The sequence below is a fragment of the Miniopterus natalensis genome, chromosome 7, assembly GCF_054644295.1.
Source record: "Miniopterus natalensis isolate mMinNat1 chromosome 7, mMinNat1.hap1, whole genome shotgun sequence".
Classification (NCBI taxonomy): Eukaryota; Metazoa; Chordata; class Mammalia; order Chiroptera; family Miniopteridae; genus Miniopterus; species Miniopterus natalensis.
In genome coordinates this window covers 13,708,234-13,729,557 of record NC_142087.1, presented here as the reverse complement: position 1 = coordinate 13,729,557, position 21,324 = coordinate 13,708,234, and the positions used below count along the sequence as shown (strand labels likewise).

Here is a 21,324-nt window from a genome sequence, read left to right as displayed (position 1 = left end):
CCACACCTGCCTCCTCTTCATCCATTCTCTGCCTTTTGCACCCATGGTCTTAAAAAATGACTTATTTTTTAAAATATGTTTTTATTGATTTCAGAGAGAGGGAGGGAGAGAGAGAGATAGAAACATCAATGATGAGAGAGGGTCACTGATCGGCTGCCTCCTGCACGCCCCCTGCTGGGGATCTAGCCCGAAACCCGGGCACGTGCCCTGACCAGGAATTGAACCCTGATCTCCTGGATCCTAGGTCGATGCTCAACCACTGAGCCATGCTGGCTGGGCTAAAAAATGACTTATTTTTTAAAAATGACTTATTGTAGCTGTTTGCTGATTCTAAAGTAGCTCAGGCTGAGCGTAGAAAATTAGGAAAATACAGAAAAGTATAGAAGCCAAAAAAACCCCATCAGGATTCTCTCTCCCAGAGATCGTTTTGGTGCATTTTCTTCTAGATCTTTTCTCTCTCTTCCTGTGTGCTGTGCGCACATGCACTCATATCCTCAGATTCACTCCCACTCCCACCCTACACTCATTCCCTCTTTTGGTACTCACGCCCACACAACCCAGAACCTTGGCATTCGAGCTTTGCAGGTGGCATCCCTCATGTGATGTGCAAATGGCCCGTTGCTGCAGTTCCTTGTAGACCTCAACCATGAGGGCTGCCTTCAGCCCCTCCTCGGCCACCTTCTCCAGGATCTAGGGCCACTGCCATGCTGCTCTTGAGAGGAGCAGGAAAACACACGCCTCCAGTGTCCCACTACCAACGTACTGCTAACAATCAGAGCAGGGAGCAGCCTTTTATCTCCAGGGAGCAGAAACATTTTCCTGGGCCTTGCTGGGCTGAGGGGTCATGACCCCACTGGCAAACCGAGGATGGGTGCCCCTCCACCAGGAGATGGGGCACAAGGACACTGAGAGGAGTTGGGGAAGCTTTGTCCTTGGAGAGAAGCCATCATTGACCTCATTTTCTGGCACCACTTTGATATTTTTGGCACCACTTACTGAGCACGTGCTGTATTCCAGGCACTGTCCTAGGCACTGGGGACACCAGAGTGAGGAACACCAGCCCTTTCCCACTGGGGACACAAATCACTCCTCTGTCGTGTGAATTCATATTCTCATCGGTTTATCCACCAGATTATCTTACTGAGCACAAGCATCAGGCATCGGGGGGGAGGCAGGTGGAGCTCATGGAACTGTGCAGATGCAGTGGGGACCAGGAGAAGCAATCCAAGAGGGCTTTCAGGAGGAGGAAGCCTGTAAGCCCAGAGCCAGCCAGGACCTATGTGTTTGCTGCCCTCCCTGCCTGAGAGGGGCTTCCAGCCGATCAAACGGCCTCTCTTTAATGCCCTGCCCTGCTCACACAACCCCTCAATGCCCAGCATCCATGCCCTCAGCCCTGCCCTGCTTTACCCTCACCTCAGTATTTGTGTGTCTACTTATCACTGTGCCCCTTCCCCCAAGGTCTGTCTTGTTCACAGCTCCCACCCCTGGTGGGGTGCTTGGCACATCGCAGGTGCTGGATAGCCATTTGTCCAATAAACACTCATAACTATTAGCTCAAAGTTTACCTCCCCTGGGAGATCTTCGGAGGCTGATCTCACCTTGGCTTTCCCTCCTTTAGGGATGTGTATCCATATTTGCTGGTCCTGGATGGACTTTGGATTGTCCCTCCCCACAGTGACTGCAGACCCTGCCTGTGAGCCCCAAGCCTTTGGTGAAGATGCTGGGAGGGGGCAGTGGATCCGACTGGCCCTGGGTATCCAGGTCTCACTCTGGATTCAATGCTGGGAGGGTCTTGATGGGAGTCGGGAAGCATGAGTAGGTCTTGGATTGGCAGGTGGTGGGGAACGAGGGATGGTGTCGGTCAAGGGACACTGAGTGGCTCAGTCGGTTGGAGTGTCATCCCGTACACCAAAAGATTGCAGGTTTGACCTCTGGTTGGGGCCCGTGAGGGAGGCAGCTGATGTTTCTCTCTCACACATCTCTCTCTTTCTCCCCACTCCTCTCTAAAAATCAGTAAACAAAAAACATGTCCTTGGGTGAAGATTTAAAAAGTTCAGGTTCCAACTTCATTTTGAAAAAAAGAAGAGATACTGCAGGGACAAAGGTCAAGGGGTGGGCCAATGACAAGTGCCTGGGAGCCGGGCTGAGGGCTGCCTGGAAGGTGGGGCCCTTCCAGTCAGCCAAGGGGCTCAAGGGGACATGGGGGCTGCTGTGTATTCTGTGTGGCTGAGCTCCCCAAGGGGACACTACCACCAGCACCCACGCTCTGGGCATAAGGGGCAGATCCAGAACAGTAGGTCACCTACCCCCGGGTCACGCATACATGATGAGTCCGGTGCCCAAGGCAGCAGCCTGGGACTTGGAAAAGGGAGATGCTCAGCCTATAGTCACAGGTGAACAGTGGTGCCTGGGCTTTGTGACAGCTGTTCCAGACCAGTGCCAGCAGCTCTTTCAGGGGTGGTAGCTATGGGGTCTTCTGGCAGAGAGAACAGCCAGGGAAGAAGCCCCGAGATGGGGATGAATTGGCGGCATCTCTTGGGTGCATATGGCGAAACTGAGGCTAAGAGGGTGACTCCCTGCAGGTCACACAGTGAGTGAGCACGGGGCAGGGGTGGGGCCCAGTGCCTGGTCTTGTCACTGGTCCAGGGATCTCTGAGTCTCAGAAAAGCTGAGGCCCTGCGTGCCTGCCGCAGCCCTACCGGGCCTGGTGTCCAGGGATTAGCGGATTAGCTCAGATCCTGGGGCTCCTGGTAGGCTTATGAGAGTCGCCTTCCAGGGGCCTTTGGGGATGTTTGGCGCCCTGTACTTCCGGCTCTGCCTTGGTCACCACAGACTGCTGACTCCTGCCCTGGCTGGCTGCCCACTCCGGCTCCCGTCCAGTAGGTGGGTCAAGTGGAGGGCAGGCAGCCAGCCTTGTGCATTGTGGACCTGGAATGGGGGCGGGGGAGCGAGGTCTCGGGGCAACCTTTGTTCTGCAGGAAGCTGCCCCTGAAAAGAGCCTTCCTGGGCTGGAGTGGGCCCCTGCCCCTGCCGGGCTGTCAGGCCTCAGGTGTGGGCCTTGGGTGGGGCTGGGTTCCTCTCAGGGCCTCTCCCCTACTCGAGAACACTGTGAGCTGTAGTGCCCACCCCTGGGGCTGTTGGCCTTGGAGAGCAGGGGCTGTGGGGTGTGTGGGGTGCACATATGGGGCCGGTGGATGGGGGCCGTGGTGAATGAAGGGGAGCCTGATAACTCAGGCAGGGGTGAGCCACAGGAAGTGGGTGTTCCTTACTCAGAGCAGGGCTCCCTGTGGACTGAGCGCCCACTGGCTCTGCCCTTTCCGTGTGGCCTGTGACCGTCTCAGTGGTCCTGAGGTGGGCGTGAGTGATCAGCCTGCTCTCCAGGTACAGAGGGGACAGAACCCAGGAATCCCACTCTCCATTCATGGTGCCATAGTTGGTTCACTTGAACCTACAAGAACCTGATACATCTGTGGGAAGGGTTGGAGGGGAAAGCAAACACTTGGGGCTGAAAGGTCTGGGTTAGTGTTGCAGCTCCACCAGGATTCACTGCGCGACCTTAGGAAGGCGCTCCACCTCTCCGTGCCTCAGTTTCCTCATCTGTGAGGATGCTCCATTCCCGTACTGAGGAGATGAAGTGATGAGTGTGGATACACCTGTGCATTGTGGAATGCTTGTGGATGATACGAGTGTCCTTCTAGAACACGGGGAAGAATTTACTTGAACCCTCAAGAGGGTGAGGACTGCGTGTGTGTGTGGGGGGGGGGTGTGAGTGCCACATGAGCGTCAAACAAATGGAGTTGCCTCCACAGCAGCTCTATCCACAGAAAATGACAATGAGGGTAAAGATCCCATTTACAATCCCCCTAAGCTGGTAAAATATCTAGGATTAAATCTGACAAGGAAAGTGCAGAATTCATATGAAGGAAACTTGAGGGCATGGAGAGGAATCCACATTCCAGAAAGAGAAGGGCTGACATAGCCAAGAAATTTATTCTCTATACACAAATCCATAAAACCAGTGAAAGTTCAGCTGTTGAAAAGTGCACTTGACACTGGTTCTAAAGTCTACCTGAAAGGGAAGTGTATGAGAAGCAGGGAAATACAGAGAAGGGTACTTGCTAGAGCACACATTCCCAAACTAGAGCAACTCGGAGTCCAGTGCTGGTGCAGGATGAGGCAGGGGCTCGATGAAGCAGAAAAGAGATCAGAACTGTGCATTGACTCCATTTCCAAGCTCCAGGGGAAAGATGGGTTCTTCAATGATGATACCGCAGTGGCCTTGGGTAATAATCTAGCAAAAATTAAACTAGATCCCTACCTCACACCATGCACAAAAATAAAGTCCAGATACATTAAAGTTTTCCTACATCCAAGTCTTGTATGTGCACTAAAGAGCATATCTATTTATCCCTACATATAATATATATGATAAAATTGGTAGAAGAAAATATAGGAGTATATTGCTCTAATCTTGGAACTGTGCAGGCCCTTCCTGTAATGTATACAAGTTACCAACCATAAAGGAAAAGAATGATTTAGCTACACAAAAATTTTCAAAAAAAACTGTTGAACAAAAGCACTTTAAACAAAGTTAAAAGACAAATGATGGAAAGAAAATATGTAGAACAGCTGGAGGAGTGAGACTGGGATGGGCATTTGGGGAGGAAGCAGGCTGCCTATGGGTTCGCTTTTCAACAAACCACAGCATGGTGTGGCTTTTTAATGACAAGAATGGTTCTTATAAAAGTTACAGAGATAATGCCAGGTAGAGCATGTGTGGCTCTCAGGTCCACTGGTTGTTGGGAGGGAGCAAGGAGTGGCAGGAGTTGGGGTGATCCTTTGAAGCCCACCCACTCTGTAGACCGCTGGAAGGCAGGTCCCGAGGCTGGATGCTGGAGGGTTCCAGGGGCTGGTGAGGAGCCTGGCAGATGGCTAGAGGCGTGTATTCTGCACCACAGCAGGGCCTGTCCAGTGTGCCCTTCCAGGAAACAAGCTTATATCCGATTTATCCACCCTTCTAATGCCCAGTGGGTCCTGTGCCAGCCTCTCCACCTACCCGCCCCTGCCGATCTGAATTGCCTCCCTTGCAGGCTCTAGTCCGTGCCCTTTCTGGCTTGGCCAGCCTGCCCCATTCTGGGGCCCTGCTTAGTGGCAGCGTCACCCGCTCCCAGAGGACTGGGCCTCCTGTCATCTGCCCGATCATTTACCCAGCACCTATTGTGTGGCACTCTGTGCTGACAGCTCCCGGGGTGGAGTCTTAGTAGATTCTGGCAGGAGAGACTGTTTTTAGCACCTCTGTAAGCTCTAAGGAAATACTAGAACAGGTTGGACTCAGCTATGGCAAAGATTATGCATGCAAAATGAGTGACTAGTATAATTTTTTTTTCAATCTTTATTGTGGTAAAACACATATAAAATGCACCATCTTAACCAGTAAGGGTACAGTTCAGTTTTAAATACTCATAATATTGTGCAGCCATCACCACATCCATCTCCGTGGATCTTTTCATCTTGTGAAACTGTCAGAATCTCTTTCCTTTCTGAGTTTGAATGAGACTCCAGGGCATGCACATTTTTCTTATTCATCTGTGATGGACACCTGACTGGGTCCACATTTTAGCTATTGTAAATACTGCTGTGAATGTGGGTACACAGATTCCACTTTGAGACCACGCTTTCTTTTGGGTATGTACCGAGTGGAATTGCTGGATCATATGATAATTCTATTCTTAACTTTTTGAGGAACCACCATAGTTTTCCACAGTCATTGCACCATTTTTCATCCCCACAACAGCGCACAAGGGTTCCAGTTTCTACACATCCTCTTGAACTCTTTCTTCTGTTTTTTGACAGTAGCCATTGTCATGGGTGTGAGGTGGTATCTCACTGTAGTTTAGATTTTCATTTCCCTAATAATCAGCGATATTGAGCATCTTTTCATGTGCTTACTGGCCATTCATATATCTTTTTGGAGAAATATCTGTTGAAGTCCTTCACTCATTTTTGAATTGGGTTGTTTTGTTTGGTTCAGTTTTAGGAATTCTCTATATAACCTGGTTATTAATCCTTTGTCAGGTATATGATTCACAATTATTTTCTCCCATCCTTTGGGTTGCTTTTTTACTTGTGTTGTTTTTTGATCACAAAAGGGAAAATAAATGTTTACACCTGGAAAAACTGAGGTCCAGAGAGGGATGGTCCTGCCTAATGCCACATAGTAAATCATTTGTATAAAGCTGAAACACTCCAAGGCAGGGGGGAGGTTTCCCATTTCCCACCTGATCTGTTGTAACAGCCATAATCCTGTCCCCACTGTACAGATAGGGAGACTGAAGCCCTGAGAGAGCTAGGTCTTGCCCAAGGTCACGCCTGGGCCAGGGGCAGAGCTCGACTTGAAGCAAAGGAGATCACTCACATACAGGCGTCAGACAGCCTCGTTTGAGTCCTGATGCTGCCGTTTGCTGGCTGTGACTTCTAGCAAGTCACTTTGTTCCTTGGAGCCTTCACTGTCCCCATCTGTGAAATGGGGCCTCATGGAGCTGCTGTGAAGATGCCTGGGCACCCAGTACATGATCAACTATTGCTAACTGTGGTGTCAGACATCAAATGCTAGCCCACCCTCACTCTTTGGGGCCAAAGACACATAGGCTTGGGCTGGGTCATGAAGAATAAACTTTAATCTCTCTCTCGGGGAAGGGGGTCAGTTAGGCTCCTGTCTGGGTGGGGTCACAGAGCCGTGTACTCGCACTCGGTACAGGCAGGTGAAGCGCGGGTTCCCCCAGTTGCTCGATATCTTCACCTTGACAGCCCCAAAAGTCCGGGTTTGCTGGTTCTGAAAGAGAGTCGCAGACATGGGGCGGTTCACCCTGAGGCCCCCACTCTGCCTGTCCAGAAGAGCATTTGGAAGTGGAAGGGACCCATTTCATAGGAGGGGAAACTGAGCTCAGAGAGGGGAATGGACAGTTCCAAGGCCACACAGCAAGTTGATCCTCAGGGGCTGGGATGGAAGGTGCTGAGGCCAGAAGGACAGACACACCATGATTAGCAAGGTATCCTAGCTTTTGGGGCCCTGACACACATGTGCTGTGAGACCCTGAGTAAACTACTATCCCTCTCTGAGCTTTAGTTCCCCATCTGTAAAACTGTAGTGGTAATATCCGCTGCCCATAGTTGCTGTGAACATGAAACGAGATCTTGGAGTTGGAGGGTTTACCAGGGCCTGGAACATAGTAGATGTGCGAGACTGAATTGTCTCTACCTCCCAGGGAATTACACAAGGGGGAAACTGAGGCCCAGTGAGGAAGGGAATGGCCCAGGTCACAGAATTTGTGATTGGGTCAGAATTTGGACCAGTGTCAGCTCCCAAGCCTAGACACTCCACCAAGTCTTGGGGCCAGTCCAGCAGCTACCCCTCTAGTCCTGCTTCTGTCTCCAGCTCCTTCCACTCCAGGAGTCAGTTTCCCCATCTATGGTTGGACCAGGTGCTGATAACGGACCTCCCAATATGAAGATGCTACGCCTGAGGCCAGCATTCCTAGCTCGAAGGGCCCCTGCTACTCAGCATCTGCTGCCCCGGGCAGACGAGGCAGATGGGGAACTGCTAGAGGCTGCATGGGTCTCCTCAGGGCCCCACTCTTGTTCCGGGCAACAGGTCCTGCACTCTGAGCCTCACTCAATGACAATGGTGCACCTCCTGAGGCTGTTGGGAGGTGAAGTGGGGTCCCCTGGGTAAAGCCTGGCACACACTGTGCACTCAGTAGGTGCTCAGCAGGGCAGCTTTTCTCAGGTACCTGGAGCTGGAATGTCTGAATGATGTTTTCTGGCTGAAACTGAAACGCTCCCAGGAATACCTCCTCCTTCGGGGAGCCTTCCATGCCCTGTGGAATAAAAACCAAGAAGGAAGTGTCAGGTACAAGCAGGACCTTTAGAGAGTGCTGCCACTCTCCAGCTGAGACTCGCATACCTCCCAGGATGGGGAGCTCCCTACCCTTGGGGATCATTCTGTTGCAGTACAGAATAATGTATAGAAAAGAGCACTGGACTGGGAGTCAGAAGGCTGAGGGTTCACTTCTGTTCTGCCACTGACTTGTTGGTTGGGTGTTTCCCTTACCCTTCTCTGGACCTCAGTCTTCATATCAGCGAAATGGGTCTCAGTGGTCTCCGAGGACTAAATTAGCTCTGAAAGCTTGGGCTGAAATAGAGTAGCCTCTTGATAAAGCCCGACCTTGAAAGCTGTGATCTGACTCTGACGGCCTCTGACTCTGACCTTGGCCACGCCCAGCCTTAACAAAGCCTCTCCCAACCCCTCTAGCCTGCAGGAGTTGTGCAGTTAACCACAGTGCCTGGAACACTGCCATTATGAGGACGTCCCCTTAGGTAAACACTGCTCCCTGCCAGGGCTTGCTCACGTAGATGACAAAGTCCTTGGGGGCCGTGTCCAAGCTGCCTGACAGTGAGATGGTCTTGGGGATGTGCTGCAGGGTCAGGTTGGACAGGTAAACCTTCTGGGCCAGTCGGATGGTCACCTGGCCACGGTCACCCGAGAAGGCCCAGCAGTTGCCGGGTGTCATGTTGGGCTAGAGCAGCAGGTACAGTGGAGGTTATGCGGGGTGGGCAGAGGACGACAGATTCCTCATCCCACCTCACTCCCTGGGACTTCTCTGCCCTTCTGGATGAGCCAGATCCTGCCTGTCTACAAAGCTTAGCTTGAGCACCACCAACCCCAGGAAGCTCCCCTGACCACAGGCAGCAAGAATGTCTTCCCTTCAGGCCAGCGCAGTGAGGACAGGGGCCTGCTCAGGGCCCTGAGGGTTCCTAGACCCTCAGTCTTGAAGGGCTCCTTCCAGTGCTAAAGCAGGCTGTCCCCTACCCCTGTGCTTGTCTCCAGCTGCTGCCCAGCCCTCAGTGGTCCCTGCTGTGTTCTTGCCTCCTGCCCTTGCCCCTGACTTCTCCCCCCACCCCCATCAATTGCCACCTTCATCTGCCCCCTGCCCCTGCCCCATCTCTGTCTCCTGCATCAACCCCTCCATCCCCTTTACTCTCACCTGCAACCTCAGCTTTCAGCAGAGAACCCCCAGGCCCCTGACCACACCCCTGCCACTGTCCCCTTGCCCGCCATTCCCCCTGCCTCGAGTATCACGTCGGGGGGCTGTGCATAGTTCCACAGCCGGATCCAGTTCCAGTAGGAGCGAGCCTTGTCATGATTGTATGTGGCTGACGTTTGCTCAAAGTCGATAGAGGACCCTGTATGGAAGGTGGGGGATGGGGGCGTCTCAGGTGAGCAGCCCCCTACCCTGCTTCTGCCTGATGGAGGGGGCCTCACTGATTGGGCACTGACTCTGTGCCCTGTGCACTTCAGACAAGTCACCGGCCCTCTCTGGACTTCAGTGTTCTTCTGTGGAATATGGGAATAATAATAGTAACAATAATAGAAGCAGAGATAGATAGCATCCACCTCATAGGGTTGTGGCAAGGCTGAAATGAGAATACCCCAGGGTCTGTCCAGCTGTGCTGGCGCTGAGCCGGTGCTCACTTATGTCGTCATTACTACAGCTATTCTTGCAGCCATTTCCCAGAGAGGGAATCCGGCCCTGGGAGGGCAAGCTGATGCCCTCTGATCCCGCATCTCCTTGGAGCTGAGGGCGCCTGGGCGAGCTGGCGGCTGCCTGGCAGGGGCAGTCGGTCCTGCCGGCCCCACCTCACTGTCTCCCATGTGCCCTCACTCGATCCTGCTGCCTCCTCACAGGAGCACCTTTCAAATTGTCTCCTTTGGTCGGGAATGCTTTTCCATCCTCGTCAAGTTTCAACCCAGGCGTCCCCCACCTCTGCCCAGATCCCTTCCCTCCCAGCCACCTGCTTTATTTTTCCGAAGCACCAACTCCCAACTGTAATTGCCTGTGTTGGTTTTTAATGTGGTCAGTCTTCCCACTTGGGGCAGGGACAGCTCTGCTGACCCCTAGGTTGGAGGACGGTGGATGAGTGGAGGGCTGGTGGAGGGCCTCCCCTCCCTACTGCAGCCCCCATTAAAGAAAACCAGCTGGGAAGAAGAGGTTAGTTCTGAAGATGAACTTCCCAGCAGTAGAGGGTACACCAGACCAGAACTGAAATCCACCCTCTGAAGAGTTTCTGTGGAAACCTGAGGCACACAGATTGAGGGAGGGGATCACTTACCTATAGACTTTAGGGCAAAGTCCGGCTTTTCAATGTAATCTCCTTGTATCATCTTCATTATTTTCTGGGCCATTTTTTGCTGAAGAAGCAGAAAACACAAGCTATGCACTGGTGTGTTCTTACAGACCATGGCTGCAGGACACTGTCTGCCCCTAAATCTTACCCCTTCCTATGGAAGCCATGGCTGGTCCACACATAAGACCGCCCGGTCACTATATTGTGAGGAAGCTCAGGTGACAAAGCCACCTCTATCCTACCCACTGGGTTTACTCAGTGCTTTCATACCCACTGTAACAGGCTGTCACATGTGGGAATGGAGTCTCAGTGAAGTTAAGGGCAGGGAGCTTGGAGTCAGACAGACCTTTATTGCTGTTGGGCATTGGGCTAGTTACTGTCCATCTGAGTCTCGATTTTCTTGTCTGTAAGATGGGACAACAACCATGTCCACCTTCTATTGTTGTGAGGATTAGACTCAAGACTTATAAAGTCCCTGCTATGTGCCAGGACTCCTCAGCATCAATATGTTCACTCTTATTTCCTCACAGTAACCCTAGGAGGTACGTACTATTATCATCCCCATTTTAAAGATGAGAATACTGAATCACAAAAGGATTCAGTCCAAGATTACACAGCTGGTAAGAGGCAGAGCCAGGCAGTTTGGTTCCAGAGGTTGGACTTGTAGCCACTACACTTTACTGCCAGATAAATACTGTAGAGCGCTTAGCAGTCGGTGCCCAATAAATGCCTGCTATTACTTTGATTACTTTTTACAGCTTTAGCAGATTGTATTTTCCAAAAATGGCTGCAAGGTCTCCCATTCCACACTGTTCTTTCAATGTGACTTTGACACCCTTCCCATTGAGAGGTGAGACTTAAGTTCCCTCCCCATTAGTCTGACTGGGCCTGTGATTATGGCAGAAGTGATGCTGTATGACTTCTGAGCTAAGTCCTAAGAGGTGATACAGCACTGCCTAGTTCTCTGGGGACACCAGCCGCCATGTTGTGAGGAAGCCCAGACCACATGGAGAGGCCATATTTGGGTGCTTTAGTCAACAGCCCCGAGTTCCCAGTTGACAGCCAGCATCAACCTCCAAACATGTGAGTGAAGACATCCCCAGGTGACTACAGGCCAAGCTCTCGAGTCAGCCCCAGCCTTCAAGTCTTCCCAGTTGAGGACCCAGATATCATGGAGCAGTGACAAACCATCCTTGCTGTGTCCTATCTGAATTCTTGACCCACAGAATCTCTGAGCATCATAAAATGATTGTTTTGCATCACAAAGTTTTGGGGTGGCCTGTTATGCAGCAGTAGTAACCATGACAATAGCTAAGATGTTTATAGGGCAGTGATTATGACTGTATTTTGTTCATGTGGAAACTGAAGCTCTGAGAGGTTGGTTCCCATCCTAAAACTACATATTTGATTCAATAAGTCTGGGTGGGGCCCATTAATTTGAATTTCTAAGATTTTTCCAGGTAATGCTGATAACTGCTAGTGTGGGGCCACACTTTGAGAATTACTGCCCCTGAAGAAGTGGTGAATCAATACTGAGTAGCTATAGCTGCACTTCATCTGGGGGCACTAAACTTATTACAGGCACAATTAGAGGCTGAGAATCTAAGCTTGCCTCTGGCAGAGTAGGCTGCCACCGGGGTCAGAAGCTTTGCATTTGTGCAGGGCTAGGAGACAAAATTGGAGACTTGAGAGGCATCAAACATATGACTAGTCTTTCCCATTGGGACATTTATCAAATTTTTGAAGCTGCATGGGCAGGAGGCTAAAGGGTTAAGCTGAAAACCTCTGACTAAATCTTATAAAAATTGTAATCCAGGTCTGAACCAGCTCAATGCTTGTCTCCATAGATGTGATCAGTGCACTTGATTGTCCTTGCAAAGGAAAGGGGGAACTCTCATTGGTAGAAGTTACAATTATCTGGAGCATCTATAGTCCTTTTGCATACAATGTCCAGAAAACACTAAAAAATTACTAGACATGAAGAGACAAGACCATAGGATTGATGCCTCAAAGAAAATACAGATGATGAAAGGAGACCACAGATAATCCAGATACTGGATTTAGCAGACAAGGATTTCAATATAACTATGACCAGTACGTTAAATAAAATAAAGGAAAAGATGGGCAACACAGACGAAATGTTGAAGAGTTTCATCATAGAATTAAAAATCTATGAAAAAGAATCAAATACATATTCCAGAACTAAACAATGCAATATATGAAATTAAACACTTAATGGAAAGATTTAACAGTAGACTGAACAGAATAGAACACTGGACTGTTAATTAACCTAAAGAAATGCGAATAGAAAGTATCAAAATTTAAGCACTTAGAAAAAAAGAATGAAAAACAAACAAACAAAGTAATAGCATAGCAGTTACGTGGGCCATGTGCTAAAGGTCTAGCATAGATATAATTGGAGTCTCAGGGGAGGACACAGATAATAAGGAAGAGGCAATATTTTAAGAGATAATAGCTAAGTCTTTTCCAAAATGATTGAAAAACTTCAATCCATAGATCTGAGAAACTCAGCACATACTCAAGTGGGTTAAATACAGAGCTCTGAGGATAAAAAGAGTATCCTTCAAACTCTCATGGATGAAAAACAGACCACTCTCACAGGACCAATAATAAAAGTGCCATTAGGCTTCTTAACAGAAATAATATAAACTAGAACACAATACTGGACTTCCTTCAAAATGCTCAGAGGAAAGTATTTCCTATCTGTAATTCTATACCCAGCCAAACTATCAATCAAATGTAAGGGTAGGATAAAGGCATTTTCAAACATGCAAATTCTAAAAAAATAAATATTCCTCTTATTTTACCCTTTTTTCAGGAAGTTATTGGGGAATGTGCTCCACCAAAACTTGGGATATAAGAAACAGGGCATCAAACAGAGAAGTTAAGAGTTTGGGGACAGAATGGCCAGCATCTCACCTCATCTGACATGGCTTCCATCTGCTGGAGCTTAGCAATGAGCTGGTTTATGTTACCTCGGAGAACCTGGATTTCCCCGGTGTGATGTCGCACCTTCTCCTGGTACAACCTTACAAGGAAGGAATGAGAACATGGACTGACTGATTTGTGGTGCTGTTGTCACCCTCAGCTTCTACCTTTGCCAGACAGCCCACTAAGAACTAGCTTCACATTTTTCCACTCTCCTGGGCCTATCCCTGGACATATCCAGGTGCTTATCTCTAAAACATTGCTCATGCTCTTCCTCCTGCTTGGAATATCCTTTAATCCACCTTTTCCTTCTAAATATCCCTGAGTATTTTGTCTACTATTAAGGATATTGCCACCAGGTGGTATCTTGTCGGTTAAAATTCTTTTCAGCTACCTTTTGCTGAGCACTATGGACCAGGAATTATTCAGGACAGTTTATATCTTCTTTAACACCCATAATTACCCAGAGCAAGGTTGGTGTTATGCTTCGTCATATAAACGAGTCAAAAGCCCAGCGGGGTAAAGTGTCTTGCATAAGTTTAGCCAGGTAAGAAGTATGGGAGCAGGGATTTAAGCCCAGGTTAGTCTGACTTCAGAGCCCACATTGTTAGTCAATACACCGCAGGTCCTGCCTATAGCTGTGGTTTTTAGCTGTTAATAGAATTATTTAGCAGATTCTTCTTACCTCAAGCTCTGCAGTGGACTATTTATGCTGTCATCCTGGTGGGGTGTTGGGAAGCAAGAGATCTCCTTCAGATTGTCTAATCTGGGCTCAGTAGAGCTTTACCCATCCATTCTCCCACAACCATAAATCTGTTCACTCATCTACCTTTTTATTTACTCTTTCATCCATCCACCCATCTAACCACCTATCCAAAATCCAATTTACCTTCCTTTTTATCCATCCATCCATCCATCCATCCATCCATCCATCCATCCATCCATCCATCCATCTATCCATCCACACTCATATACCCTCCTACCCACCCACCACCCCATCCATTTATCCTCTCCCATCCATCTACTCCGTTTATGCAGCCTTTCTCATCCATTACACTCCCATCTATCTTATCTTTTCCATTAACCCTCTCATCAATCCATTTATCCTATCCATCCATCCACCCATCCTCCCATATATTCCATCTGCTCTCCTGTCTATCCATTTTCTCATCCATTTTCCCCCGGAGCACTTCTCCCAACCCCTACATTCGTCACTTTCACCCCCCAGTCCATTCTCTCTCCATTCACACTCCCATGTGGCCATCCTGTCATCCAACATTGATAGTGGCAACCCTGTGTCTGGTCCTGAGGTAGACCTTGTGGGAATGAATAAGACCTGGCTCTGCCTTCAAGGGCTTCCAGAACAGTTGGGGAAATAGTCATGATTACAGAAAATTGTGGGAGGAAAGAGAGCAATGTGATCATCCCTGCCTGGGTGTTTCTGGAGGAGGTGATATATTAGCTGGATCATGAAGGAGATGAAGGCGCTCATAAGAGGAGAAGGAAAGAGGGAGGGACAGGTCCATCAGATCCCCTTTCGCTTTAGGCCTTCTGAGACTCCTTGCTGTCCTGAGACAGGGAGCGCTGGCCATTGATCTTCTCCTCTTTCCTCCCTAGGAACCACATAGCAAATGGCCTCATCTTATTTGAGCAGAATAAACTACCCTGAGTAGAGAGAGAAAGGTGTTCTCTGTCCTCACCATCCCACTTTATGTGGGGGCCTTGATAAAGAAGAAATGGGTTGTCTCTGGGAGTGAGTGACAGGAGAGGCATCCTGGAAGAGAGAATATTGCATCTAGTCTCTGAAAGTCACATTTTGGTGGGAGAGATGGGTTCCAGGTGAGTGACATGGCAAAGGCAGAGACTTGGAGCTGGGGTGAGTCAGGAACTGATTAAGGTCCAGGTGTGGTGACGGTGAGAGGAGCTTTTAGAGGTGACATTGACTGGGGAGAGGCCAGCCAGCAGTGGGGCCTGAAGAGAGCACACACTCACCTGCCAGACTTCCACTTTGGATGGTAAGTGCATAATAAACACCCAGAATCCTGTGGGGCCAGGGGAATGAGAACGAACCATTTAAGATGAAAGGTTAAGAGCTTAGGGTCTGGGGATAAGGCATCTAAGTTCAAATCCAAATTTCACCTCTAACATTGTGCAACTTTTGGAGAAGCAACTTAACCTCTCTATACCTCAATTTTCCCAACTGTAAGATGGGATAATAGTAATATCTACTTTATAACTGAATATCATATATGCAGTGTCTCACATAAACCAAATAATCCATGTGTCCTCTCCCTCGCCTGTCCCAATCCTATTGGGAATAATTGGCAAAGAGAAGAAAAGAGGGTGGTCTTCCCTGCATCTTATGATGTCTATGTTGCCTGAATTCCTACTGTTCAAGCCTTTAATAAAACCCTTCAAAACTTATTTGTTGTTTAAATTAAAACACTCACAAGCTAGAAATAGAAAGGAACTTCCTTAATCTGATAAAGGCCATTTATAAAAACCCATAGCTAACATTATACTTAATGATGAAAGACTGGATGCTTTCTTTCTAAGATCAGGAACAAGACAGGGATGTCTGCTCTTGACATTTCTATTTAAAATTGTCCTGGAGGTTCCAACCAGGTCAGTTAGTTAAGAAAAAGAAATAAAAGGCAGATGGCATAATCTTGCATATATAATCTTAAAGTATTCAAGACTGCATGTCTTGCCCAGTGTCTGAAGTAATAAATGAGTTCAGTGAGGTTTCAGAATACAAGACCAGTATACAAAAATGAGTCTTATTTCTAAACACTGGCAATGAACAATCTGAAAATAAAATTAAGAAAACAATTTCATTTACAATACACCTCATAGAATAAAATAGGAATAAGTTTAGAAAAGAAGTACAAAGCCTAGACTCTGAAAACTATAAAACATTGTTGAAAGAAATGAAAGAAGACATAGAGATACTCATCAGTAATGGAAAAACACCATGCTCGTGGATTGGAAGACTCAATATTGTTAACACCTTAATAATACTTCACAGTACTTCCCATTGATTCATCTATGGATAAATGCAATCCCTATCAAACTCCCAGTGACATTTCTTTTTTTTACAGAAATGGAAAAATTGATTCTAAAATTCATATTGAAACATAATAGCTAAAACAATTCTAAAAAGAACAAATTTGGAGGACTTAATGCTTCTAGATTTTAAAACTTACTACAAAACTACAGCAATCAATCCAGGGTAGTACTGGCAAGCATATAGACACATAGGCAAATGGAATAGAACTGAGAATCCAGAAATAAACCCTCACATTTATGGCCAAATGATTTTTAATAAGGTAATTAAATGGGGAAAAGAACACACTTGTCAATAAATGGTGTGGAAACAACTGGAAATTGAACCCTTAGCTCATACCACATGCAAAAATTAACACAAAAATGGATCATAGACCTAAATGTAAGGGTCAAAACTATAAAAATCTTAGGAGAAAATATGAAAGTAAATCTTAATGGCTTTGGGTTAGGCAAAAGTTTCTTAGCTATGACACCAAAAACACAAATGACAAAGGAAAACAGATAAATTGACTTCATCAAAATTAAAAAATTTTGTGCTGCAAAGGACTCTATCAAGAAAGTGAAAATACAACCAATAGAATAAGAGAAAATATTTGCAAGTCATATATCTGATAAGGGACCTGTATCCAGACTATATGTATAAGAAACTCTTATAACTTAATAATAATAAAAAACACACACAAATAGTTCAATTTAAAAATGGTCAAAGATCTGAACAGACATTTCTCCAAAGAAGATACACCAATGATCAATAAGCACATAAAAAGATGCTCACTCTCACTAATCATTAATGAAATGAAATAAAAACCACAATGAGATACCACTTAACATCCACTAGGATGGCTAAAATAAGACAGACAATAACAAGTGTTGATGAGGATGTGGAGAAATTGAAACCCTCGTAAATTGCTGCTGGGAACATAAATGGCCCGGCCACTTTGGAAAAGAGTTTGGCAATTCCTGGGAGAGTTAAACATAGGGTTACCATATGCCCCAGCAAGTCTACGCCTGGGTATATACCCAGGAAAACTGAAAGCACATGTTCACACAAAAATTTTACGGGGACATTCATAGCAGCATTATTAATAGCCCAAAAGCAGAAACAACCATAATATCAACTGATGAATGGACAAACGAAATGTGGTGTATCCTTCTGATATTCAGCCATAAAAAGGAGTGAAATGATAACATGGGTGAACTTTGAAAACATTATAAGTGAAAGAAGCCACAAAGACCACGTATTGTATGATTCCATTTATAGGAAATGTCCGGAATAGGCAAATCCCTGAAGACAGAAAAGAGATTAGTGGTGTCTAGGTTTGGGGGGCGAAGGATGGGGAATGACTACGAGTTGCTTTCTGGGGAGTGAAAACACTGGAGTTTGATAGTGGTGATGAATGCACAACTTAGTGAATATACTAAAACTGATCGAATTACACACTTTAAAATGGTGATCTTTATGGTATGTGAATTGTAGCTCAATAAAGCTGTTATTTAAAAAAATCGTATTTGTTGGTTTTTTTCTAGGAATTTCTAGGAAACCCACCCCTGTCCCCTTATGTTTGAGGGGAGGGAGGGGATTCCTTTGCTTGAGAAAACAGCTGTGATGTGGGAGGTGGTGGTGGCTGGAAGGAAGCCACAGAAACCCAGAGAGGGGATAATAATGATCATAATGTGGTTTGGGAAGAGCTTTACAGTTTTCAAAGCTTTTCTAGCTTTCAAAATTTTTTCTTGATCATCACCTCATTTAATCTTCCCAGCAACACTCATGAGACAGTGGGAAACTGAGGCTCATAGAGGGAAGTGTCCCCTAGTCAGTGCCAGAGCCCTCACTCTCTCCCTCTCCAGGATGGGCGAGAGCCAGGGATACCCCCACCTGGGATGGGGCAGGGCCCTGGGGACGCACCGAAAAGAAAGAGAACCAGGACCCCCGTCTTTTCCATGAGCTTCTGGAAGAGCAGCTTGCATCTGGAAGACAGAGCAGCAGTGATTGGGGTGAGGCGGGGCTTTGCACAGGCTGCCAGCCCCTGCCTGGCCTTCTGCTCTTTTCCACCCTGAGGGGCAGGTCCTTCTCCGGGCAGTGACACCCTCTCCAGAACGCTGGCCCCATCCCATGGTTCTGGGGCGAGGGGATCCTGTAACAGCCTGGTGTGGAATAGCTTATCTGGTCTGGCGATCAGCCATGCAGGTGAGGGAGCTGCCATGGGCGCCAGCTGCCTGGTTCCAGCCCCATGGCCGTGCCCTCGCCTGCCCCTGCTCACCTGAAGGTGCTGAAGAGAGCTTGGTGGGCCTGGGTCCTGAGGAAGCAGGCCAGGCAGGTGATCCAGGCTGCAGGGACAGAAGGCCATTCGTTCTCATTCCACGACGACGGGCCGACTGTCCAGGGGCTGGGGGGCTGGAGCTGGGAGACCCCTGGACTTGCTAGTTGGGCCCAGGGCAGCCCTGCTCTGCTCAGGGCTCAGCGCCCTGGGAGTCAGTGGGAGCCCTCGGGGTGAGCACCGCCTGCAGCTGGCAGTTAATAGATGCTTAACAGTGACACAGCAGCGCAAAGAAGTGTGTGTGCGGGTGTGAACACCTGTTTCTAGACAGTGGCAGCTTCTCCAGGACGGGCTCCTTGTCTGGCTCCCCGGGCTCCCAGCGTTGCCCGCGTGGAGTGGGGCACAAAGCGGGTAGTCAGGACGCGGGAGCGGGCGGGAGGCTGCGGGTGGCGGAAGGGCGCTGCGAGGGTGGCTTGCGGGATGGGTGAACAGAAAGGTGGCTGCGGGACGGGGAGTGAGAGGAGGCAGGAGGGCGGGTGGGCGGATGACTGGAGGGGTGTGAGTATTAACAGTAGCGGTCTGGCTGAATTAATGGGTGGGCGCGAGTGGATGGGAGAGGAGCTGCTGGGATGGACGCGTGGACATGACAACAGATGGGTACGTGGGCAGATGGTTGGACACATGACTTCGTGGAAAGGTGCGTGGAGGGGCGGCTGGATGAATACAGAAGCAGAAGACCAGTCTTCGGGTGTTCAGAAGTGAGGACGAGTGACATCAGACCATTCCCATGACTTGGCCAGTGTCCTCCTGACCCAGTGGCCAGGCTGGTGTCAGGGGAGGGCAGGCAGCTCCTTCTCCAAACTGCATGTCTCCTTCCCACTCCCTCTCCCACCACCAGGGAGATCCCGGAGGGAATGACACCCCTGCCACCGCCACCCATAAGACCTCAGAGCTCAACTTGCGGCTCCCTCCCTCCCCTGCACCCCAGTGCAGGCTTTACATGCCTGCCCCGCCCAGGGGCAGCCTGGCTTGAGGCAGCTCTTCAGTAGATACCTACACACACATCCCAGGATGAACTGAGCCAGGCCTGGGGATGGGGCGCTGAGCCGGATCGGCAGCAGGAAGGCATCACCTACGGAGAGCACAGGGCTGTCATGTCACTGCTGGCATGTGGGACATGGTGCCTGCAGACACCTGGGGAGCACCCAGAGCTTGGTGCAAGCATCTTTGCCCCATGCCCTGCCCCTTGACTGGTCACCCTGGGTTGCCTATCTGGTATCTCTGAACCTCAGCCCCCTTGCTGCCCATGAAGACCCCAGGGCTCCCTTCTCCCCTCCCTGCTTACTTAGGTTTGGCAAGGACTCCTCTGCCGTCCTGCAGGGGTTGCGGCCTCGTTGGATGACCCTGGGGCTGACAAGATTCACAGTGGCATTTTACAATTTACAAGGAATGGTCCCCATGTTCCAGACTGAGGAACTGAGCTGCAGAGAAGTTTGCCCAAGGCCACCAGCCTGTGAATCAGGGACAGACTCAGTCTGCTGACCCCAAATCCAGGCACAACACTTCACCCAGAGCCGGGCACACAGTAGGAACTCAGTGAACACAGGCTGGAGGTGGCTGCCCCACCACTTCCCGGCAGGAGACCAGGAAAGCCACTGCCAGCCCTCTCTGCCCTCAGCTGCTGCGCCTGCCAGGCGCAGGTGGCAATGCCCGCTCACCTCCAAGGAGGGGGCAGAGAGGCAGCACTCTGTAAACTGTAAATGGCTGCTGTCCTCACCTCCTGGGCCTGGCATCCCTGCCGGGGTTGGCCACATCTACGAGGGGGTCGCACGGGTCCCTGAGGCTCCTTGAGGACCGGGGCATTGGGGGCATTGGTTTTCTTCTCTAGGACGGAGGGGAGGCGAGGCGAGGCTCTCCGGGAGTGGGGGAGGAGCTGCTGCTGCAGCCGCCTCGAGTTCCCGGAAAGCTGCCCTGCAGAACCTGTGGGGGCCACTGGAGCTGTTGGCATTGTGACCTCACAGAGCAGGGGTGGGGGTGGGGGTCTGCCCAGTCCCCAGCTTGGCCCCGGCACTTTCTCCTGGAGGAACCCACTCTGACCAACCTTCCACTTTTCAGATGGGGAAATGGAGACCTCAAGACAGGAAGGGTCATGTCGGGGTCTCAGGGCTGGGGCAGGGGCGAGAGCAGAGGCTCCAACATCCAGGCCATGGTTTTTCTTGCTCCAGACTCCTTGTCCCAAGTTTCCCAGCCTTGCCACTTTCTTAGGTTGTATCTGAATACATTTCATAATGCTGGGCTTCTCACTGGTGGGTGTTTTGCATAATACAAAATAATGTATGTGTGTTGTTGTTTTAATAAAGTTCTACTTTTTACTGGGGAGAAACAATGGCATAACGGGGTCGCCATGCTGTAGGGAGGGGGGGCTGCTGAGAATCTCCCTCTTTTGTGTCTGCTGACTGTCCCTCAGTGTCCCCTGTGCTGGAAATGCTGAGGAAGAGGAAGTGTTCATGCTAAGAGCAAACACTGAGAGCGGCTTCTATCAATATTTGCGCCCCTCTCCACTGAGTCTGCTGTTTGTCTCCGCTATGGTGAGAGCCAGGAGGGCTGGTTGTATGCATTGGTGAGCACACTGAGGCTAGGAGTAGGGCGTTAGGGCGTGTGCAGCTGGCTCTTCTCACTCTTTTTTGCCTATAGGATAAGAGAGAGGAGCACTGGGAGGAGGCAGGGCTGGTCCTAGTGAGCTCTGACCTGTCGGGAGAGCTCAGTGGTGTCTGTGGACTCTATCAGTTCTGTGGGCTCTAGAGGGGACCCAGCACAGGGTGGGCCTGGGATCTGGGCTGGTGTGGAGTCAGTGAGAGCCATGGAG

At 49.3% G+C, this 21,324-nt stretch overlaps 1 protein-coding gene across 1 annotated transcript; it reads right to left on the bottom strand.

Moving 5' to 3' along the window:
• Positions 1 to 6,700: 6,700 nt before the first annotated feature.
• On the bottom strand, positions 6,701 to 20,321 carry SUN5 (Sad1 and UNC84 domain containing 5). Its single transcript, XM_016200587.2, has 13 exons — positions 20,236 to 20,321; positions 19,804 to 19,862; positions 19,516 to 19,590; positions 18,462 to 18,528; positions 18,107 to 18,168; positions 15,127 to 15,176; positions 13,820 to 13,854; positions 13,126 to 13,234; positions 10,171 to 10,249; positions 9,128 to 9,243; positions 8,409 to 8,576; positions 7,791 to 7,877; positions 6,701 to 6,832 (listed from the first exon to the last, which is right to left on the bottom strand). Exons 1-13 carry the CDS (start codon positions 20,319 to 20,321, stop codon positions 6,701 to 6,703), a joined length of 1,125 nt encoding a protein of 374 aa, XP_016056073.1.
• Positions 20,322 to 21,324: the final 1,003 nt, after the last annotated feature.